At 56.4% G+C, this 23,066-nt stretch overlaps 1 protein-coding gene across 1 annotated transcript; it reads right to left on the bottom strand.

Annotated features, from left to right (window-relative positions):
- Nucleotides 1–620: 620 nt before the first annotated feature.
- Nucleotides 621–22,948, bottom strand: LOC147086757 (U8 snoRNA-decapping enzyme). The gene is made up of 3 exons (XM_085978926.1): nucleotides 22,696–22,948; nucleotides 20,388–20,663; nucleotides 621–2,006 (listed from the first exon to the last, which is right to left on the bottom strand). The coding sequence occupies exons 1-3, from the start codon at nucleotides 22,834–22,836 to the stop codon at nucleotides 1,824–1,826; spliced, it is 600 nt and encodes a 199-aa protein (XP_085835052.1). The 5' UTR covers nucleotides 22,837–22,948; the 3' UTR covers nucleotides 621–1,823.
- Nucleotides 22,949–23,066: the final 118 nt, after the last annotated feature.

Below are 23,066 nucleotides of genomic sequence, written 5' to 3'. Positions count from 1 at the left end.
CGCTCCCTCAGTACCGCCCCTCCGACAGTGCGGCGCTCCCTCAGTACCGCCCCTCCGACAGTGCGGCGCTCCCTCAGTACCGCCCCTCCAACAGTGCGGTGCTCCCTCAGTACCGCCCCTCCGACAGTGCGGCGCTCCCTCAGTACCGCCCCTCCAACAGTGCGGCGCTCCCTCAGTACCACCCCTCCAACAGTGCGGCGCTCCCTTCGTACCGCCCCTCCGACCGTGCGGCGCTCCCTCAGTACCGCCCCTCTGACCGTGCGGCGCTCCCTCAGTACCGCCCCTCCGACAGTGCGGCGCTCCCTCAGTACCGCCCCTCCGACCGTGCGGCGCTCCCTCAGTACCGCCCCTCCGACAGTGCGGCGCTCCCTCAGCACTGCACCGGGAGTGCCAGCCTAGATTTTGTGCTCAAGTCTCTGGAGTGGAAACTTGAACCCACAACTTTCTGACTCAAGCAGCGAGGGCACTGCCAACTGATTAGGGTACAGGAGGGCAAGCGGTGCCTGTGGCTCCCTGTCCGCTCAGACTGCATGCCTTCATGGACATATTTAAGCAGCGTGTGAGTGTCTGTGCGTGTGTGTGTGTTGTGGGGTGATTAGAGAAGAGAACTTGATAAAGGAGAGCGTCAACATTAGATCTTTATTTCCAACCTTCATGCTTTCACAGCGACACGAAGTAACAAACTGTGTGCTCACACTCGCACGCAGTCTGACGGTTAGCGTGTGGAAACAGTGACTGCTGTTACTTTGCGGCCTTCACTTGTGCGAGAGTGGGGAAACCGAGCAGCCCCCCCACCTCCTGTCCCCCGGGAAGGTACCCCCACGTTCCGCGCGCGGGCGGGGCAGAGCGGGGTAATTGACCAGCCCCCACCCTCCGTTCCCCCACCATCCCCCCCCCTCCACTCCTGTACCCCGGACCAGGAGAGCAGGGTAACTGACCCAGGGGCTGGACAAAGGGTTAGAAGCACCTGATTGCCCAGCCCCTGATCATCTATCGAGCTCCAACTACCCCACAGCCCCGTGACTGACCCCTGACTTCTGGGGCCACAGCAACCCTCAGGTACGGAGAGCCAAGAAAATAAACTCAATACACTAAAATGTGCAACAAAAATAACTTAAGAACGATTATCACAACCCTCTTATAACCGACCGACACTTTACACACCCGAGTCAGAAGATCGTGGGTTCAAGCCCCTAATCTCCACGAGCCCGTAACACAGGCCTACACTCCTGGTGCAGTACTGAGGGAGTGCTGCACTGTCTGAGGGGCAGTACTGAGGGAGCGCCGCACTGTCGGAGGGGCGGTACTGAGGGAGCGCCGTACAGTCAGAGGGGTAGCGCGTAGGGAGCGCCGCACTGTCGGAGGGGCGGTACTGACGAAGCGCCGCACTGTCTTCCCTGACGGGTGAATGTTGCAGATCCCACTGAGGAGCAGGTTGCACTGCGCACCAAATCCTTTCTGCGGTGTTAACCTTCACCTGTAGCCCAGTGCCGGGTGGAAGATACTAAGCGAGGGTGGGGCGTGACGTACAACTCCTATCCCGACTCCTGGGATGGTGTGGTCGATAGTCCGGTGTGTGTGTATGTGTGTGTGTGGGGGGGGAGTGCGCGCGACAGACAGGAATCAACTGTGCTACGAACATTGTTCCAGCGGTTATTTTCTACGGCATGCAGTGGGGCTGTACACCTGGCTTGGTCGCGAGCTGGCTCCCTTTCCCCCTCCCCCGGCCCGCGACTCCAGTAGAGTTTTGTTTGTTTTTCTTCTTCTGTCGTATCGGCATTCCTTTTGCGAGCGACCCAGCCGGCCGGCCGTCGCCCTCGCTCCTACCCGTCCCGGCTGGCGCTGATGGCGGCTTGCAGCTCGGCTTCACTCAGCAGGTGCAGGGTCCGCAGGGCGCCGATCAGCTGCTCCTTGGCGTTGCCGATGAAGGTGTTGGTGAGGAAGGCCGGCAGCCCGCCGAAGCCGTCGCGCAGGGTGTACAGAGGGACCCGGATGACCCCCATCACCTGTGTGGGGGCACATTCGGGAAAGGAATTACAAAGGGTGAGGGAGGCCTTTGGCAGGGTCTGCCCGGGGCATCCAAGGCACACCACCGGTTCAGGTCACAAATCCACCCCCCCCCCCACCCTCGCTTAACATCCCCGAGCCTCACGGCTGGTTCTAGTCTCCATATACCTTGGTTAGACTGCACTTGGAGCACCGTGCACAGTTCTGGTCTCCATATACCTTGGTTAGACCACACTTGGAGCACCGTGCACAGTTCTGGTCTCCATATACCTTGGTTAGACCACACTTGGAGCACTGTGCACAGTTCTGGTCTCCATATACCTTGGTTAGACCACACTTGGAGCACCGTGCACAGTTCTGGTCTCCATATACCTTGGTTAGACCACACTTGGAGCACTGTGCACAGTTCTGGTCTCCATATACCTTGGTTAGACCACACTTGGAGCACTGTGCACAGTTCTGGTCTCCATATACCTTGGTTAGACCACACTTGGAGCACTGTGCACAATTCTGGTCTCCATATACCTTGGTTAGACCACACTTGGAGCACTGTGCACAATTCTGGTCTCCATATACCTTGGTTAGACCACACTTGGAGCACTGTGCACAGTTCTGGTCTCCAGATACCTTGCTAACACCACACTTGGAGCACTGTGCACAGTTCTGGTCTCCATATACCTTGGTTAGACCGCACTTGGAGCACTGTGCACAGTTCTGGTCTCCATATACCTTGGTTAGACCACACTTGGAGCACCGTGCACAGTTCTGGTCTCCATATACCTTGGTTAGACCACACTTGGAGCACCGTGCGCAGTTCTGGTCTCCATATACCTTGGTTAGACCACACTTGGAGCACTGTGCGCAGTTCTGGTCTCCATATACCTTGGTTAGACCACACTTGGAGCACTATGCACAGTTCTGGTCTCCATATACCCTGGTTAGACCACACTTGGAGCACTGTGCACAGTTCTGGTCCCATATACCTTGGTTAGACCACACTTGGAGCACTGTGCACAGTTCTGGTCTCCTATTTTATAAAAAGGATATAGAGGCACTGGAGAAGGTGCAAAAAGAGATTTACTAGCATCATACCAGAACTGGGAGGTTATAACTATCAGGAAAGACTGAACAGGCTGGGGCTCTTTTCTCTAGAAAGGAGACGGCTGAGGGGTGACCTGATCGAGGTCTTTAAGATTATGAAGGGGTTTCGATAGGGTAGACGTAGAGAAGATGTTTCCACTTCTCGGGGAGACCAGAACTAGGTGCCGTCAATATAAGAGAGTCACGAATAAATCCAACCGGGAATTCAGGAGAAACTTCTTCACCCAGAGAGTGGTGAGAATGTGGAACTCGCTACCACAGGGAGTGGTCGAGGCGAATAGTGTCGATGGATTTAAGGGGGAAGCTGGATAAACACATGAGGGAGAAAGGAATAGAAGGATATGGTGATGGGGTGAGATGAAGAGGGGGTGGGAGGAGGCTGGTGTGGAGCAGGAACACCGGCACGGAGCAGAGGGGCCGAATGGCCTGTTTCTGGGCTGTAAATTCTATGTAACTAGCTGTGGGGGGGGGGGGGGAAATAAAATTAAATCAGGGTGGGGCAGGGGGTGGCGGGAAGAGGATAGCCCCTTCCCCGATCTCAGGCACATGTAGAAGCCTGGGTCACTCACCTGCACCCTCTGACATAGAAACTGGGTGCAGGTGAGTATGTGATAGAAAGACCAGACAGACACTCCCAGGATGAGCCTCTATCCTGGCGAATCCCAGTCTGTGCCCTCCATTTATTTGGGAGAGAGAGGGGGCGCGCGAGAGAGAGGGGGCGCGCGAGAGAGAGGGGGCGCGAGAGAGAGAGGGGGCGCGAGACCGAGCGAGCGCGAGAGACCGAGAGAGACACAGAGAGAGAGAGAGAGAGAGAGAGACAGACACAGAAAGAGAGAGACACACACACAAAAAAGAATGTTACAAGCAGCAACACATTTAGAGGGTACGGTCGTGCTATTGCACGAGTTATAAAAAGAAAGACTTGCATTTCTCCAGCACCTTTCACCACCTCAGGACATCCCAAAGTACTTCACAGCCAGTTAAATATTTTGCAGTGTAGTCACTGTTGTAATGTAGGAAATGTGGCAGCTAATTTGCACACAGCAAGCTCCCACAAACAGCAGTGTGGTAATGACCAGATAATTTGTTTTAGTGATGTTGGTCGAGGGAAGGAACCATCATCCGTGTCTTTGTTACCTCTGGACTCGACTATTCCAGCGCACCCCTGGCTGGTCTCCCACATTCCACCCTACGTAAACTTGAGGTGATCCAAAACTCGGCTGCCCCGTGTCCTAACTCGCACCGAGTCCCGTTCTCCCATCACCCCCTGTGCTCGCTGACCTACATTGGCTCCCGGTTAAGCAACGCCTCGATTTCAAAATTCTCCATCCTTGTTTTCTAATCCCTCCATGGCCTCCTCGCCCCCCTCCCGATCTCTGTAACCTCCTCCAGCCCCACAACTCCCCCTGAGATATCTGCGCTCCTCCAATTCTGCCCTCTTGAGCATCCCTGATTATAATCGCTCCACCTTTGGCGGCCGTGCCTTCAGCTGGCTGGGCCCCGAGCTCTGGAATTCCCTCCCTAAACCTCTCCGCCTCTCTCCCGCCTCCTTTAAGCCTCTCCTTAAAACCAACCTCTGACCAAGCCGGCCCTAATATCTACTAATGTGGCTCGGTGTCAATGCTTTATCTTCAACACTCCTGTGCAGCGCCTTGGGGCGTTTTACGTTGTTAACGGCGCTATATAAATACAAGTTGTTGTTGAGGGATAAATATTGGCCCCCGGACACCGGGGAGAACTCCCCCCTGCTCTTCTTCCAATAGTGGCCGTGGGATCTTTTACATCCACCGGAGAGGGAAGACGGGGTCTCAGGTTTAATGTCTCATCCAAAAGACAGCCCCTCCGACACTCCCTCAGTACCGCCCCTCCGACAGTGCGGCGCTCCCTCAGTACTGCCCCTCCGACAGTGCGGCGCTCCCTCGGTACCGCCCCTCCGACAGTGCAGCGCTCCCTCAGTACCGCCCCTCCGACAGTGCGGCGCTCCCTCAGTACCGCCCCTCCGACAGTGCGGCGCTCCCTCAGTACCGCCCCTCCGACAGTGCGGCGCTCCCTCAGTACCGCCCCTCCGACAGTGCGGCGCTCCCTCAGTACCGCCCCTCCGACAGTGCGGCGCTCCCTCAGTACCGCCCCTCCGACACTCCCTCAGTACTGCCCCTCCGACAGTGCGGCGCTCCCTCAGTACCGCCCCTCCGGCAGGGTGGTTGACTCTCAACTGCCCACCGTGGCTGCAGTGTGGGTCATCTACAAGATGCACTGCAGCAACTCGCCAAGGCTTCTTTGGCAGCACCTCCCAAACCCGCGACCTCTTCCACCTAGAAGGACGAGGGCAGCAGGCGCAGGGGAACACCAGCACCTCCAAGTTCCCCTCCGAGTCACACAGAATCCTGATTTGGAAATATATCGGCCGTCCCTTCATCGTCGCTGGGTCAAAATCTAGGAACTCCCTCCCTAACAGCACTGCGGGAGCACCTTCACCACACGGAACTGCAGTGGTTCAAGAAGGCGGCTCACCACCACCTTCTCGAGGGCAGTGAGGGATTGCCAGTGACGGCCACATCTCACGAATGAATTCAATAACGGCGGGGCTCAGATCGCTGTTGGTGTGACGGCCTTGGCGTGCTTGCCGTGTAATCGTGTGCAGCTCGTTGTACACTGGAGTTGAGGTGTGAGTTTATTCCCCAGTGACTCATCGCACTGCAGTGTGGGCCACGTGCTGAACAGCACTGCAGCCTGAATCACCTGCTGACACCTCCAGTTCTACCAAGGAACTGGCAGAAGATTATTCTCACTGAATATATTAAAAGCACAGATTGTTCCAAGTCACTGAGACACAGCGAGGGGGTGGGGGAGGAGTCGAGTGGCGTGGGGCCTCAGCACCCCTGGGTGAGGATCCTGCTGTTCATAGAATGACACCGCACAGAGGGAGGCCATTCAGCCCACCGTGCCTGTGCCGGCTCTTTGAACGAGCTCTCCAATTAGTCTCACTCCCCCCTGCTCTGTCCCCACAGCCCGGCACTTTTTTCCCCTTCAAGTATTTCTCCAATTCCCTTTAAAAGTTACTATTGAATCTGCTTCCTCCGCCCTTTCAGGCAGCGCGTTCCAGATCACAATTCCCTGGTACCATTCTGGTCAATCTCCTTCTCTGCACTAAGGAGAACAATCCCAGCTTCTCCACGTCACTGAAGTCCCTCATCCCTGGTACCATTCTGGTCAATCTCCCCTTTAACCTTCTCTGCTCTAAGGAGAACAACCCCAGCTTCTCCAGTCTCGCCACATCACTGAAGTCCCTCATCCCTGGTACCATTCTGGTCAATCTCCCCTTAACCTTCTCTGCTCCAAGGAGAACAATCCCAGCTTCTCCACACCACTAAAGTAAATGTGGTTCATTAGTGTCCAGTGACCCCTGCTGGAGAGTGCTCTGTGACTCACAGTCGAGAATCAGACGAAGGAGAGATACGGAGGGGCCCCCGAGGAGCCCTGCGGAACAGTGCAGCAGGTCGCGGAGGGGGAGAGGGAGATCGGGAGTCCTGGAACTGGAGCCCATTGCCTCGTTGCTGCTGCATAACAGATTACACAGCCTGCCATCCAACACAATCCAACTCCCATCTCCGCGCCATCGCCCGTCTCCACCCCGCCTGAGCTCACCCGCTGCTCAAACCCTCATCCCTGCCTGTTTTACCTCCAGACTTGACTATTGCAACGCACCTTGCACCCTCTATAAACCTGAACACATCCAAAACTCGGCTGCCCCGTGTCCTAGCTCGCACCCAGTCCCGTTCCCCCTTAACCCCCTGTGCTCGCTGACCCACATTGGCTCCCGGTTAAGCAGCTCCTCGATTTCAAAATTCTCATCCTCGTGTTCAAATTCCTGCACATCCTCCTCACTCCCCCCTCCCTATCTCTGTAACCTCCTCCAGCCCCTACAACCCTCCCTATCTCTGTAACCTCCTCCAGCCCCTACAACCCTCCCTATCTCTGTAACCTCCTCCAGCCCCTACAACCCTCCCTATCTCTGTAACCTCCTCCAGCCCCTACAACCCTCCCTATCTCTGTAACCTCCTCCAGCCCCTACAACCCTCCCTATCTCTGTAACCTCCTCCAGCCTCTACAACCCTCCCTATCTCTGTAACCTCCTCCAGCCCCCTACAACCCTCCCTATCTCTGTAACCTCCTCCAGCCCCTACAACCCTCCCTATCTCTGTAACCTCCTCCAGCCCCTTCAACCCTCCCTATCTCTGTAACCTCCTCCAGCCCCTACAACCCTCCCTATCTCTGTAACCTCCTCCAGCCCCTACAACCCTCCCTATCTCTGTAACCTCCTCCAGCCCCTACAACTCTCCCTATCTCTGTAACCTCCTCCAGCCCCTACAACACTCCCTATCTCTGTAACCTCCTCCAGCCCCCTACAACCCTCCCTATCTCTGTAACCTCCTCCAGCCCCTACAACCCTCCCTATCTCTGTAACCTCCTCCAGCCCCTACAACCCTCCCTATCTCTGTAACCTCCTCCAGCCCCTACAACCCTACCTTGGTTAGACCACACTTGGAGCACCGTGCACAGTTCTGGTCTCCATATACCTTGGTTAGACCACACTTGGAGCACTGTGCACAGTTCTGGTCTCCATATACCTTGGTTAGACCACACTTGGAGCACTGTGCACAGTTCTGGTCTCCATATACCTTGGTTAGACCACACTTGGAGCACTGTGCACAGTTCTGGTCTCCATATACCTTGGTTAGACCACACTTGGAGCACTGTGCACAATTCTGGTCTCCATATACCTTGGTTAGACCACACTTGGAGCACTGTGCACAATTCTGGTCTCCATATACCTTGGTTAGACCACACTTGGAGCACTGTGCACAGTTCTGGTCTCCAGATACCTTGCTAACACCACACTTGGAGCACTGTGCACAGTTCTGGTCTCCATATACCTTGGTTAGACCGCACTTGGAGCACTGTGCACAGTTCTGGTCTCCATATACCTTGGTTAGACCACACTTGGAGCACCGTGCACAGTTCTGGTCTCCATATACCTTGGTTAGACCACACTTGGAGCACTGTGCGCAGTTCTGGTCTCCATATACCTTGGTTAGACCACACTTGGAGCACTATGCACAGTTCTGGTCTCCATATACCCTGGTTAGACCACACTTGGAGCACTGTGCACAGTTCTGGTCTCCTATTTTATAAAAAGGATATAGAGGCACTGGAGAAGGTGCAAAAAGAGATTTACTAGCATCATACCAGAACTGGGAGGTTATAACTATCAGGAAAGACTGAACAGGCTGGGGCTCTTTTCTCTAGAAAGGAGACGGCTGAGGGGTGACCTGATCGAGGTCTTTAAGATTATGAAGGGGTTTCGATAGGGTAGACGTAGAGAAGATGTTTCCACTTCTCGGGGAGACCAGAACTAGGTGCCGTCAATATAAGAGAGTCACGAATAAATCCAACCGGGAATTCAGGAGAAACTTCTTCACCCAGAGAGTGGTGAGAATGTGGAACTCGCTACCACAGGGAGTGGTCGAGGCGAATAGTGTCGATGGATTTAAGGGGGAAGCTGGATAAACACATGAGGGAGAAAGGAATAGAAGGATATGGTGATGGGGTGAGATGAAGAGGGGGTGGGAGGAGGCTGGTGTGGAGCAGGAACACCGGCACGGAGCAGAGGGGCCGAATGGCCTGTTTCTGGGCTGTAAATTCTATGTAACTAGCTGTGGGGGGGGGGGGGAAATAAAATTAAATCAGGGTGGGGCAGGGGGTGGCGGGAAGAGGATAGCCCCTTCCCCGATCTCAGGCACATGTAGAAGCCTGGGTCACTCACCTGCACCCTCTGACATAGAAACTGGGTGCAGGTGAGTATGTGATAGAAAGACCAGACAGACACTCCCAGGATGAGCCTCTATCCTGGCGAATCCCAGTCTGTGCCCTCCATTTATTTGGGAGAGAGAGGGGGCGCGCGAGAGAGAGGGGGCGCGCGAGAGAGAGGGGGCGCGAGAGAGAGAGGGGGCGCGAGACCGAGCGAGCGCGAGAGACCGAGAGAGACACAGAGAGAGAGAGAGAGAGAGAGAGAGACAGACACAGAAAGAGAGAGACACACACACAAAAAAGAATGTTACAAGCAGCAACACATTTAGAGGGTACGGTCGTGCTATTGCACGAGTTATAAAAAGAAAGACTTGCATTTCTCCAGCACCTTTCACCACCTCAGGACATCCCAAAGTACTTCACAGCCAGTTAAATATTTTGCAGTGTAGTCACTGTTGTAATGTAGGAAATGTGGCAGCTAATTTGCACACAGCAAGCTCCCACAAACAGCAGTGTGGTAATGACCAGATAATTTGTTTTAGTGATGTTGGTCGAGGGAAGGAACCATCATCCGTGTCTTTGTTACCTCTGGACTCGACTATTCCAGCGCACCCCTGGCTGGTCTCCCACATTCCACCCTACGTAAACTTGAGGTGATCCAAAACTCGGCTGCCCCGTGTCCTAACTCGCACGCCCCGTGTCCTAACTCGCACCGAGTCCCGTTCTCCCATCACCCCCTGTGCTCGCTGACCTACATTGGCTCCCGGTTAAGCAACGCCTCGATTTCAAAATTCTCCATCCTTGTTTTCTAATCCCTCCATGGCCTCCTCGCCCCCCTCCCGATCTCTGTAACCTCCTCCAGCCCCACAACTCCCCCTGAGATATCTGCGCTCCTCCAATTCTGCCCTCTTGAGCATCCCTGATTATAATCGCTCCACCTTTGGCGGCCGTGCCTTCAGCTGGCTGGGCCCCGAGCTCTGGAATTCCCTCCCTAAACCTCTCCGCCTCTCTCCCGCCTCCTTTAAGCCTCTCCTTAAAACCAACCTCTGACCAAGCCGGCCCTAATATCTACTAATGTGGCTCGGTGTCAATGCTTTATCTTCAACACTCCTGTGCAGCGCCTTGGGGCGTTTTACGTTGTTAACGGCGCTATATAAATACAAGTTGTTGTTGAGGGATAAATATTGGCCCCCGGACACCGGGGAGAACTCCCCCCTGCTCTTCTTCCAATAGTGGCCGTGGGATCTTTTACATCCACCGGAGAGGGAAGACGGGGTCTCAGGTTTAATGTCTCATCCAAAAGACAGCCCCTCCGACACTCCCTCAGTACCGCCCCTCCGACAGTGCGGCGCTCCCTCAGTACTGCCCCTCCGACAGTGCGGCGCTCCCTCGGTACCGCCCCTCCGACAGTGCAGCGCTCCCTCAGTACCGCCCCTCCGACAGTGCGGCGCTCCCTCAGTACCGCCCCTCCGACAGTGCGGCGCTCCCTCAGTACCGCCCCTCCGACAGTGCGGCGCTCCCTCAGTACCGCCCCTCCGACAGCGCGGCGCTCCCTCAGTACCGCCCCTCCGACAGCGCGGCGCTCCCTCAGTACCGCCCCTCCGACAGCGCGGCGCTCCCTCAGTACCGCCCCTCCGACAGTGCGCCGCTCCCTCAGTACCGCCGCTCCGACAGTGCGGCGCTCCCTCAGTACCGCCCCTCCGACAGTGCGGCGCTCCCTCAGTACCGCCCCTCCGACAGTGCGGCGCTCCCTCAGTACCGCCCCTCCGACAGTGCGGCGCTCCCTCAGTACCGCCCCTCCGACAGTGCGGCGCTCCCTCAGTACCGCCCCTCCGACACTCCCTCAGTACTGCCCCTCCGACAGTGCGGCGCTCCCTCAGTACCGCCCCTCCGGCAGGGTGGTTGACTCTCAACTGCCCACCGTGGCTGCAGTGTGGGTCATCTACAAGATGCACTGCAGCAACTCGCCAAGGCTTCTTTGGCAGCACCTCCCAAACCCGTGACCTCTTCCACCTAGAAGGACGAGGGCAGCAGGCGCAGGGGAACACCAGCACCTCCAAGTTCCCCTCCGAGTCACACAGAATCCTGATTTGGAAATATATCGGCCGTCCCTTCATCGTCGCTGGGTCAAAATCTAGGAACTCCCTCCCTAACAGCACTGCGGGAGCACCTTCACCACACGGAACTGCAGTGGTTCAAGAAGGCGGCTCACCACCACCTTCTCGAGGGCAGTGAGGGATTGCCAGTGACGGCCACATCTCACGAATGAATTCAATAACGGCGGGGCTCAGATCGCTGTTGGTGTGACGGCCTTGGCGTGCTTGCCGTGTAATCGTGTGCAGCTCGTTGTACACTGGAGTTGAGGTGTGAGTTTATTCCCCAGTGACTCATCGCACTGCAGTGTGGGCCACGTGCTGAACAGCACTGCAGCCTGAATCACCTGCTGACACCTCCAGTTCTACCAAGGAACTGGCAGAAGATTATTCTCACTGAATATATTAAAAGCACAGATTGTTCCAAGTCACTGAGACACAGCGAGGGGGTGGGGGAGGAGTCGAGTGGCGTGGGGCCTCAGCACCCCTGGGTGAGGATCCTGCTGTTCATAGAATGACACCGCACAGAGGGAGGCCATTCAGCCCACCGTGCCTGTGCCGGCTCTTTGAACGAGCTCTCCAATTAGTCTCACTCCCCCCTGCTCTGTCCCCACAGCCCGGCACTTTTTTCCCCTTCAAGTATTTCTCCAATTCCCTTTAAAAGTTACTATTGAATCTGCTTCCTCCGCCCTTTCAGGCAGCGCGTTCCAGATCACAATTCCCTGGTACCATTCTGGTCAATCTCCTTCTCTGCACTAAGGAGAACAATCCCAGCTTCTCCACGTCACTGAAGTCCCTCATCCCTGGTACCATTCTGGTCAATCTCCCCTTTAACCTTCTCTGCTCTAAGGAGAACAACCCCAGCTTCTCCAGTCTCGCCACATCACTGAAGTCCCTCATCCCTGGTACCATTCTGGTCAATCTCCCCTTAACCTTCTCTGCTCCAAGGAGAACAATCCCAGCTTCTCCACACCACTAAAGTAAATGTGGTTCATTAGTGTCCAGTGACCCCTGCTGGAGAGTGCTCTGTGACTCACAGTCGAGAATCAGACGAAGGAGAGATACGGAGGGGCCCCCGAGGAGCCCTGCGGAACAGTGCAGCAGGTCGCGGAGGGGGAGAGGGAGATCGGGAGTCCTGGAACTGGAGCCCATTGCCTCGTTGCTGCTGCATAACAGATTACACAGCCTGCCATCCAACACAATCCAACTCCCATCTCCGCGCCATCGCCCGTCTCCACCCCGCCTGAGCTCACCCGCTGCTCAAACCCTCATCCCTGCCTGTTTTACCTCCAGACTTGACTATTGCAACGCACCTTGCACCCTCTATAAACCTGAACACATCCAAAACTCGGCTGCCCCGTGTCCTAGCTCGCACCCAGTCCCGTTCCCCCTTAACCCCCTGTGCTCGCTGACCCACATTGGCTCCCGGTTAAGCAGCTCCTCGATTTCAAAATTCTCATCCTCGTGTTCAAATTCCTGCACATCCTCCTCACTCCCCCCTCCCTATCTCTGTAACCTCCTCCAGCCCCTACAACCCTCCCTATCTCTGTAACCTCCTCCAGCCCCTACAACCCTCCCTATCTCTGTAACCTCCTCCAGCCCCTACAACCCTCCCTATCTCTGTAACCTCCTCCAGCCCCTACAACCCTCCCTATCTCTGTAACCTCCTCCAGCCCCTACAACCCTCCCTATCTCTGTAACCTCCTCCAGCCTCTACAACCCTCCCTATCTCTGTAACCTCCTCCAGCCCCCTACAACCCTCCCTATCTCTGTAACCTCCTCCAGCCCCTACAACCCTCCCTATCTCTGTAACCTCCTCCAGCCCCTTCAACCCTCCCTATCTCTGTAACCTCCTCCAGCCCCTACAACCCTCCCTATCTCTGTAACCTCCTCCAGCCCCTACAACCCTCCCTATCTCTGTAACCTCCTCCAGCCCCTACAACTCTCCCTATCTCTGTAACCTCCTCCAGCCCCTACAACACTCCCTATCTCTGTAACCTCCTCCAGCCCCCTACAACCCTCCCTATCTCTGTAACCTCCTCCAGCCCCTACAACCCTCCCTATCTCTGTAACCTCCTCCAGCCCCTACAACCCTCCCTATCTCTGTAACCTCCTCCAGCCCCTACAACCCTACCTTGGTTAGACCACACTTGGAGCACCGTGCACAGTTCTGGTCTCCATATACCTTGGTTAGACCACACTTGGAGCACTGTGCACAGTTCTGGTCTCCATATACCTTGGTTAGACCACACTTGGAGCACTGTGCACAGTTCTGGTCTCCATATACCTTGGTTAGACCACACTTGGAGCACTGTGCACAGTTCTGGTCTCCATATACCTTGGTTAGACCACACTTGGAGCACTGTGCACAATTCTGGTCTCCATATACCTTGGTTAGACCACACTTGGAGCACTGTGCACAATTCTGGTCTCCATATACCTTGGTTAGACCACACTTGGAGCACTGTGCACAGTTCTGGTCTCCAGATACCTTGCTAACACCACACTTGGAGCACTGTGCACAGTTCTGGTCTCCATATACCTTGGTTAGACCGCACTTGGAGCACTGTGCACAGTTCTGGTCTCCATATACCTTGGTTAGACCACACTTGGAGCACCGTGCACAGTTCTGGTCTCCATATACCTTGGTTAGACCACACTTGGAGCACTGTGCGCAGTTCTGGTCTCCATATACCTTGGTTAGACCACACTTGGAGCACTATGCACAGTTCTGGTCTCCATATACCCTGGTTAGACCACACTTGGAGCACTGTGCACAGTTCTGGTCTCCTATTTTATAAAAAGGATATAGAGGCACTGGAGAAGGTGCAAAAAGAGATTTACTAGCATCATACCAGAACTGGGAGGTTATAACTATCAGGAAAGACTGAACAGGCTGGGGCTCTTTTCTCTAGAAAGGAGACGGCTGAGGGGTGACCTGATCGAGGTCTTTAAGATTATGAAGGGGTTTCGATAGGGTAGACGTAGAGAAGATGTTTCCACTTCTCGGGGAGACCAGAACTAGGTGCCGTCAATATAAGAGAGTCACGAATAAATCCAACCGGGAATTCAGGAGAAACTTCTTCACCCAGAGAGTGGTGAGAATGTGGAACTCGCTACCACAGGGAGTGGTCGAGGCGAATAGTGTCGATGGATTTAAGGGGGAAGCTGGATAAACACATGAGGGAGAAAGGAATAGAAGGATATGGTGATGGGGTGAGATGAAGAGGGGGTGGGAGGAGGCTGGTGTGGAGCAGGAACACCGGCACGGAGCAGAGGGGCCGAATGGCCTGTTTCTGGGCTGTAAATTCTATGTAACTAGCTGTGGGGGGTGGGGGGGGGGGGGGGGGGGGGGGAAATAAAATTAAATCAGGGTGGGGCAGGGGGTGGCGGGAAGAGGATAGCCCCTTCCCCGATCTCAGGCACATGTAGAAGCCTGGGTCACTCACCTGCACCCTCTGACATAGAAACTGGGTGCAGGTGAGTATGTGATAGAAAGACCAGACAGACACTCCCAGGATGAGCCTCTATCCTGGCGAATCCCAGTCTGTGCCCTCCATTTATTTGGGAGAGAGAGGGGGCGCGCGAGAGAGAGGGGGCGCGCGAGAGAGAGGGGGCGCGAGAGAGAGAGGGGGCGCGAGACCGAGCGAGCGCGAGAGACCGAGAGAGACACAGAGAGAGAGAGAGAGAGAGAGAGACAGACACAGAAAGAGAGAGACACACACACAAAAAAGAATGTTACAAGCAGCAACACATTTAGAGGGTACGGTCGTGCTATTGCACGAGTTATAAAAAGAAAGACTTGCATTTCTCCAGCACCTTTCACCACCTCAGGACATCCCAAAGTACTTCACAGCCAGTTAAATATTTTGCAGTGTAGTCACTGTTGTAATGTAGGAAATGTGGCAGCTAATTTGCACACAGCAAGCTCCCACAAACAGCAGTGTGGTAATGACCAGATAATTTGTTTTAGTGATGTTGGTCGAGGGAAGGAACCATCATCCGTGTCTTTGTTACCTCTGGACTCGACTATTCCAGCGCACCCCTGGCTGGTCTCCCACATTCCACCCTACGTAAACTTGAGGTGATCCAAAACTCGGCTGCCCCGTGTCCTAACTCGCACGCCCCGTGTCCTAACTCGCACCGAGTCCCGTTCTCCCATCACCCCCTGTGCTCGCTGACCTACATTGGCTCCCGGTTAAGCAACGCCTCGATTTCAAAATTCTCCATCCTTGTTTTCTAATCCCTCCATGGCCTCCTCGCCCCCCTCCCGATCTCTGTAACCTCCTCCAGCCCCACAACTCCCCCTGAGATATCTGCGCTCCTCCAATTCTGCCCTCTTGAGCATCCCTGATTATAAATCGCTCCACCTTTGGCGGCCGTGCCTTCAGCTGGCTGGGCCCCGAGCTCTGGAATTCCCTCCCTAAACCTCTCCGCCTCTCTCCCGCCTCCTTTAAGCCTCTCCTTAAAACCAACCTCTGACCAAGCCGGCCCTAATATCTACTAATGTGGCTCGGTGTCAATGCTTTATCTTCAACACTCCTGTGCAGCGCCTTGGGGCGTTTTACGTTGTTAACGGCGCTATATAAATACAAGTTGTTGTTGAGGGATAAATATTGGCCCCCGGACACCGGGGAGAACTCCCCCCTGCTCTTCTTCCAATAGTGGCCGTGGGATCTTTTACATCCACCGGAGAGGGAAGACGGGGTCTCAGGTTTAATGTCTCATCCAAAAGACAGCCCCTCCGACACTCCCTCAGTACCGCCCCTCCGACAGTGCGGCGCTCCCTCAGTACTGCCCCTCCGACAGTGCGGCGCTCCCTCGGTACCGCCCCTCCGACAGTGCAGCGCTCCCTCAGTACCGCCCCTCCGACAGTGCGGCGCTCCCTCAGTACCGCCCCTCCGACAGTGCGGCGCTCCCTCAGTACCGCCCCTCCGACAGTGCGGCGCTCCCTCAGTACCGCCCCTCCGACAGCGCGGCGCTCCCTCAGTACCGCCCCTCCGACAGCGCGGCGCTCCCTCAGTACCGCCCCTCCGACAGCGCGGCGCTCCCTCAGTACCGCCCCTCCGACAGTGCGCCGCTCCCTCAGTACCGCCGCTCCGACAGTGCGGCGCTCCCTCAGTACCGCCCCTCCGACAGTGCGGCGCTCCCTCAGTACCGCCCCTCCGACAGTGCGGCGCTCCCTCAGTACCGCCCCTCCGACAGTGCGGCGCTCCCTCAGTACCGCCCCTCCGACAGTGCGGCGCTCCCTCAGTACCGCCCCTCCGACACTCCCTCAGTACTGCCCCTCCGACAGTGCGGCGCTCCCTCAGTACCGCCCCTCCGGCAGGGTGGTTGACTCTCAACTGCCCACCGTGGCTGCAGTGTGGGTCATCTACAAGATGCACTGCAGCAACTCGCCAAGGCTTCTTTGGCAGCACCTCCCAAACCCGCGACCTCTTCCACCTAGAAGGACGAGGGCAGCAGGCGCAGGGGAACACCAGCACCTCCAAGTTCCCCTCCGAGTCACACAGAATCCTGATTTGGAAATATATCGGCCGTCCCTTCATCGTCGCTGGGTCAAAATCTAGGAACTCCCTCCCTAACAGCACTGCGGGAGCACCTTCACCACACGGAACTGCAGTGGTTCAAGAAGGCGGCTCACCACCACCTTCTCGAGGGCAGTGAGGGATTGCCAGTGACGGCCACATCTCACGAATGAATTCAATAACGGCGGGGCTCAGATCGCTGTTGGTGTGACGGCCTTGGCGTGCTTGCCGTGTAATCGTGTGCAGCTCGTTGTACACTGGAGTTGAGGTGTGAGTTTATTCCCCAGTGACTCATCGCACTGCAGTGTGGGCCACGTGCTGAACAGCACTGCAGCCTGAATCACCTGCTGACACCTCCAGTTCTACCAAGGAACTGGCAGAAGATTATTCTCACTGAATATATTAAAAGCACAGATTGTTCCAAGTCACTGAGACACAGCGAGGGGGTGGGGGAGGAGTCGAGTGGCGTGGGGCCTCAGCACCCCTGGGTGAGGATCCTGCTGTTCATAGAATGACACCGCACAGAGGGAGGCCATTCAGCCCACCGTGCCTGTGCCGGCTCTTTGAACGAGCTCTCCAATTAGTCTCACTCCCCCCTGCTCTGTCCCCACAGCCCGGCACTTTTTTCCCCTTCAAGTATTTCTCCAATTCCCTTTAAAAGTTACTATTGAATCTGCTTCCTCCGCCCTTTCAGGCAGCGCGTTCCAGATCACAATTCCCTGGTACCATTCTGGTCAATCTCCTTCTCTGCACTAAGGAGAACAATCCCAGCTTCTCCACGTCACTGAAGTCCCTCATCCCTGGTACCATTCTGGTCAATCTCCCCTTTAACCTTCTCTGCTCTAAGGAGAACAACCCCAGCTTCTCCAGTCTCGCCACATCACTGAAGTCCCTCATCCCTGGTACCATTCTGGTCAATCTCCCCTTAACCTTCTCTGCTCCAAGGAGAACAATCCCAGCTTCTCCACACCACTAAAGTAAATGTGGTTCATTAGTGTCCAGTGACCCCTGCTGGAGAGTGCTCTGTGACTCACAGTCGAGAATCAGACGAAGGAGAGATACGGAGGGGCCCCCGAGGAGCCCTGCGGAACAGTGCAGCAGGTCGCGGAGGGGGAGAGGGAGATCGGGAGTCCTGGAACTGGAGCCCATTGCCTCGTTGCTGCTGCATAACAGATTACACAGCCTGCCATCCAACACAATCCAACTCCCATCTCCGCGCCATCGCCCGTCTCCACCCCGCCTGAGCTCACCCGCTGCTCAAACCCTCATCCCTGCCTGTTTTACCTCCAGACTTGACTATTGCAACGCACCTTGCACCCTCTATAAACCTGAACACATCCAAAACTCGGCTGCCCCGTGTCCTAGCTCGCACCCAGTCCCGTTCCCCCTTAACCCCCTGTGCTCGCTGACCCACATTGGCTCCCGGTTAAGCAGCTCCTCGATTTCAAAATTCTCATCCTCGTGTTCAAATTCCTGCACATCCTCCTCACTCCCCCCTCCCCATCTCTGTAACCTCCTCCAGCCCCTACAACCCTCCCTATCTCTGTAACCTCCTCCAGCCCCTACAACCCTCCCTATCTCTGTAACCTCCTCCAGCCCCTACAACCCTCCCTATCTCTGTAACCTCCTCCAGCCCCTACAACCCTCCCTATCTCTGTAACCTCCTCCAGCCCCTACAACCCTCCCTATCTCTGTAACCTCCTCCAGCCTCTACAACCCTCCCTATCTCTGTAACCTCCTCCAGCCCCCTACAACCCTCCCTATCTCTGTAACCTCCTCCAGCCCCTACAACCCTCCCTATCTCTGTAACCTCCTCCAGCCCCTTCAACCCTCCCTATCTCTGTAACCTCCTCCAGCCCCTACAACCCTCCCTATCTCTGTAACCTCCTCCAGCCCCTACAACCCTCCCTATCTCTGTAACCTCCTCCAGCCCCTACAACCCTCCCTATCTCTGTAACCTCCTCCATCCCCTACAACCCTCCCCATCTCTGTAACCTCCTCCAGCCCCTACAACTCTCCCTATCTCTGTAACCTCCTCCAGCCCCTACAACACTCCCTATCTCTGTAACCTCCTCCAGCCCCCTACAACCCTCCCTATCTCTGTAACCTCCTCCAGCCCCTACAACCCTCCCTATCTCTGTAACCTCCTCCAGCCCCTACAACCCTCCCTATCTCTGTAACCTCCTCCAGCCCCTACAACCCTCCCCATCTCTGTAACCTCCTCCAGCCCCTACAACTCTCCCTATCTCTGTAACCTCCTCCAGCCCCTACAACACTCCCTATCTCTGTAACCTCCTCCAGCCCCCTACAACCCTCCCTATCTCTGTAACCTCCTCCAGCCCCTACAACCCTCCCTATCTCTGTAACCTCCTCCAGCCCCTACAACCCTCCCCATCTCTGTAACCTCCTCCAGCCCCTACAACTCTCCCTATCTCTGTAACCTCCTCCAGCCCCTACAACACTCCCTATCTCTGTAACCTCCTCCAGCCCCCTACAACCCTCCCTATCTCTGTAACCTCCTCCAGCCCCTACAACCCTCCCTATCTCTGTAACCTCCTCCAGCCCCTACAACCCTCCCCATCTCTGTAACCTCCTCCAGCCCCTACAACCCTCCCCATCTCTGTAACCTCCTCCAGCCCCTACAACCCTCCCCATCTCTGTAACCTCCTCCAGCCCCTACAACTCTCCCTATCTCTGTAACCTCCTCCAGCCCCCTACAACCCTCCCTATCTCTGTAACCTCCTCCATCCCCTACAACCCTCCCCATCTCTGTAACCTCCTCCAGCCCCTACAACTCTCCCTATCTCTGTAACCTCCTCCAGCCCCTACAACACTCCCTATCTCTGTAACCTCCTCCAGCCCCCTACAACCCTCCCTATCTCTGTAACCTCCTCCAGCCCCTACAACCCTCCCTATCTCTGTAACCTCCTCCAGCCCCTACAACTCTCCCTATCTCTGTAACCTCCTCCAGCCCCTACACCCCTCCCTATCTCTGTAACCTCCTCCAGCCCCTACAACTCTCCCTATCTCTGTAACCTCCTCCAGCCCCTACAACCCTCCCTATCTCTGTAACCTCCTCCAGCCCCTACAACTCTCCCTAACTCTGTAACCACCTCCAGCCCCTACAACCTTCCCTATCTGTAACCTCCTCCAGCCCCTACACCCCTCCCTATCTCTGTAACCTCCTCCAGCCCCTACAACCTTCCCTATCTGTAACCTCCTCCAGCCCCTACAACCCTCCCTATCTCTGTAACCTCCTCCAGCCCCTACAACCCTCCCTATCTCTGTAACCTCCTCCAGCCCCTACAACTCTCCCTAACTCTGTAACCACCTCCAGCCCCTACAACCTTCCCTATCTGTAACCTCCTCCAGCCCCTACACCCCTCCCTATCTCTGTAACCTCCTCCAGCCCCTACAACCTTCCCTATCTGTAACCTCCTCCAGCCCCTACAACCCTCCCTATCTCTGTAACCTCCTCCAGCCCCTACAACCCTCCCTATCTCTGTAACTTCCTCCAGCCCCTACACCCCCCCCCCAAGAGATCTCTGCGCTCCTCCAATTCTGGCCTCTCGCGCATCCCCCGATTTCCATCGCTCCACCATTGGCGACCGCGCCAGGGCCCCCCGAGCTCTGGAATTCCCTCCCTAAACCTCTCCGCCTCTCTCTCTCCTCCTTTAAGCTGCTCTTTAAAACCTGCCTCTTTGACCCAGCTTTTGGTCTCCTGTCCGTAATATCTCGTGTGGCTCGGTGTCAAATTTACGCTCCTGTGAAGCGCCTTGGGACGTTTTACTGCCTTAAAGGCGCTGGATAAATGTGAGTTGGTGTGGGTTCAGCTCTCGCTCTCTCCTACCTCACGCCCGTGGTCTTTCGCCTGCACGGCAGCCAGCTCCACCTTGCGCAGCTCGTCCAGTGAGATCCGCTTCGTGTAGAAGTGCGCCACCACCTTCTGCGGCAGCGCCTCGGTGGCGTGGGAGCTGGCGTAGTCGTCCGCCGTGATGCGCAGCCACTTGGTCTCGCAGCCCAGCTCCTCCGACAGCTCGCGGTTCAGGCCCTCCTCCAGGGAGCTGTCCCGCGGGTCCACGAACCCGCCGGGGAAGCCGATCTTCCCGTCAAATCGCATCTGCATCTGGGGAGGAAGGGAGGAAGAGAAGTGACAGCGATGGGCTGGCGAGAAACATAGAAGATAGGAGCAGGAGTCGGCCATTCGGCCCCTCGAGCCTGTTCCGCCATTCAATGAGATCATGGCTGATCATCCAAATTCAGTACCCTGTCCCTGCCTTCTCCCCATATCCCTTGATCCCTTTAGCCTCAAGAAATATATCCAACTCCTTCTTGAATATATTTAATAAGTTGGCCTCTACTGCCTTCTGTGGTAGAGAATTCCACAGGTTCACCACTCTCTGGGTGAAGAAATTCCTCCTCATCTCTGTCCTAAATGGCTTACCCCTTATCCTTAGACTGTGATCCCTGGTTCTGGACTCCCCCGCCATCGGGAACATCCTTCCTGCATCTAGTCTGTCTAGTCCTGTTAGAATTTTATAAGTTTCAATGAGATCCCCTCTCATTCTTCTAAACTCCAGCGAATATAAGCCCAATCGACCCAATCTCTCCTCATACGTCATTCCTGCCATCCCAGGTATCAGTCTGGTGAATCTTCGCTGCACTCCCTCCATGGCAAGAACATCCTTCCTCAGATAAGGCGACCAAAACTGCACACAATACTCAAGGTGTGGTCTCACCAAGGCCCTGTACAACTGCAGCAAGACATCCTTGTTCCTGTACTCGAATCCTCTCGCTACGAAGGCCAACATACCATTTGCCTTCTTAACCGCCTGCTGCACCTGCATGCTTACCTTCAGCGACTGGTGCACAAGGACACCCAGGTCTCGTTGCACGTCCCCTTCTCCCAATCTATTGCCGTTCAGATAATAATCTGCTTTCCTGTTTTTGCCACCAAAGTGGATAACCTCGCATTTATCCACGTTATATTGCATCTGCCATGCATCTGCCCAATCACCCAACCTGTCCAAATTGTACTGGAGTTTCTCTGCATCCTCCTCACAGCACACACGCCCACCCAGCTTTATGTCGTCTGCAAACTTGCGAGAAGCAACCGGCGGCTCCACCCTCATTCAACTGTGGGACCCGCAGCACAGACTGAGGTGCCAGACTGCAGGCGGCATTAAGTGGGCATCGGGCAGTCTGACCCTCCCTCCGAGAGTGTACAACACTCCCCATAGCATTCCCCACCCCACCCCCAATCACAGTTCTCTCTCTCTCCTCAGTATTTAACCCTCCATAGTATTTACAACCCCCTCTCCCAGGTATTTACCCCCCTCCCCCCGTGCATTTACATCCACTCCCTCCCTGGGTATTTACCCCCCTTAACCCCAGGTATTTAACAACCTGTCCCCTCCCAGGCATTTATCCCCTCTCCCCAAGTACTTACCTCCCTCACCACGTACCCCCCCATGGTATTTACCTCATCCACCCCTCAGTAATTACCGCCCCCACCACCCTCAGTATTTCCCCGACTCCCTCTGGGAGTTGACTGGCTCAGTGTGTCCCACTCTATTCCCCGCCGATTTAATCTCTCACCCTGGGATTCACCCCCTGACCCCAGAGATTGCCCATTGACCCTGGGGATCGCCCCCTGACGATTCCCCTTGACGATTCCCCTTGACCTCGGGGGGGGGGGTTGCCCCTTGACCCAGGGTGTTGCCCCCTGACCCCGGTGATTAACCAGTGACCACAGGAGTTGTCCTTCCCCCCTGGGGATTGCCCTCTGACCCCTCCAGGTTTGCCCCCCTGAACCCCACAAGGGCTGCCCCCCTGAACCCCACAAGGGCTGCCCCCCTGAACCCCACAAGGGCTGCCCCCCTGACCCCCCCCAGGGCTGCCCCCCTGACCCCCCCCAGGGCTGCCCCCTGACCATCCCCAGGGCTGCCCCCTGACCTCGGGAGCTGCCCCCTGACCCGCCCAGGGTTGCCCCCTGACCTCCACCCCCGAGGGTTGCCCCCCGACGACCCCCCCCCGGGTTGCCCCCCCGAACCCCCCCCGGGTTGCCCCCCCGACGACCCCCGGGTTGCCCCCCGACCCCCCCGGGTTGCCCCCGGACCTGCCCCCTGACCACCCCCCAGGGTTGCCCCCTGACCCACCAGCAGCGCCTGCCTGAGGGGGATGCGGCCGAAGAGCCGGCCCGGCTCGGCCGCGAACAGCAGGACGTGGCAGGCGTGCTTGTAGCCGGTCAGCGAGCGCGAGTCCCGCCGCGACACGGCGCGGTAGCCCGGCTCCGACATCAGTCCCCGGTCCCGGACCCGCCGCCTCTCCTCAGCCTCGCTCGGCGCCCACCGACTGACGGACACCGCTTCAGCCGCGGCCTCCCGCTCCCACACAGCCAATCAGCGCCCGCCCCCTGCCCCCGCACAGCCAATCAAAGGGAGCAGCACCCACACACACAGCGAATCAGCGCCCGCCCCCTGCCCCCGCACAGCCAAAGAGAGCAGCTCCCAAACACAGCCAATCAGCG

Source organism: Somniosus microcephalus, unplaced genomic scaffold (assembly GCF_052327205.1).
Source record: "Somniosus microcephalus isolate GS21.2 unplaced genomic scaffold, FLI_Smic_1.0 unresolved_chr7, whole genome shotgun sequence".
Classification (NCBI taxonomy): Eukaryota; Metazoa; Chordata; class Chondrichthyes; order Squaliformes; family Somniosidae; genus Somniosus; species Somniosus microcephalus.
This window is presented reverse-complemented; position numbering and strand designations above follow the sequence as displayed.

Coding starts and splice junctions, on each gene's coding strand:
- LOC147086757 (XM_085978926.1), bottom strand. CDS start 22,836: ATGTCGGAGCCGGGCTACCGCGCCGTGTCGCGGCGGGACTCGCGCTCG. Junction 20,664..22,695: donor CCCTCAGGCAGGCGCTGCTG/GTGGGTCAGGGG, acceptor CTTCCTCCCCAG/ATGCAGATGCGATTTGACGG. Junction 2,007..20,387: donor CGAAAGACCACGGGCGTGAG/GTAGGAGAGAGC, acceptor GCCCCCACACAG/GTGATGGGGGTCATCCGGGT.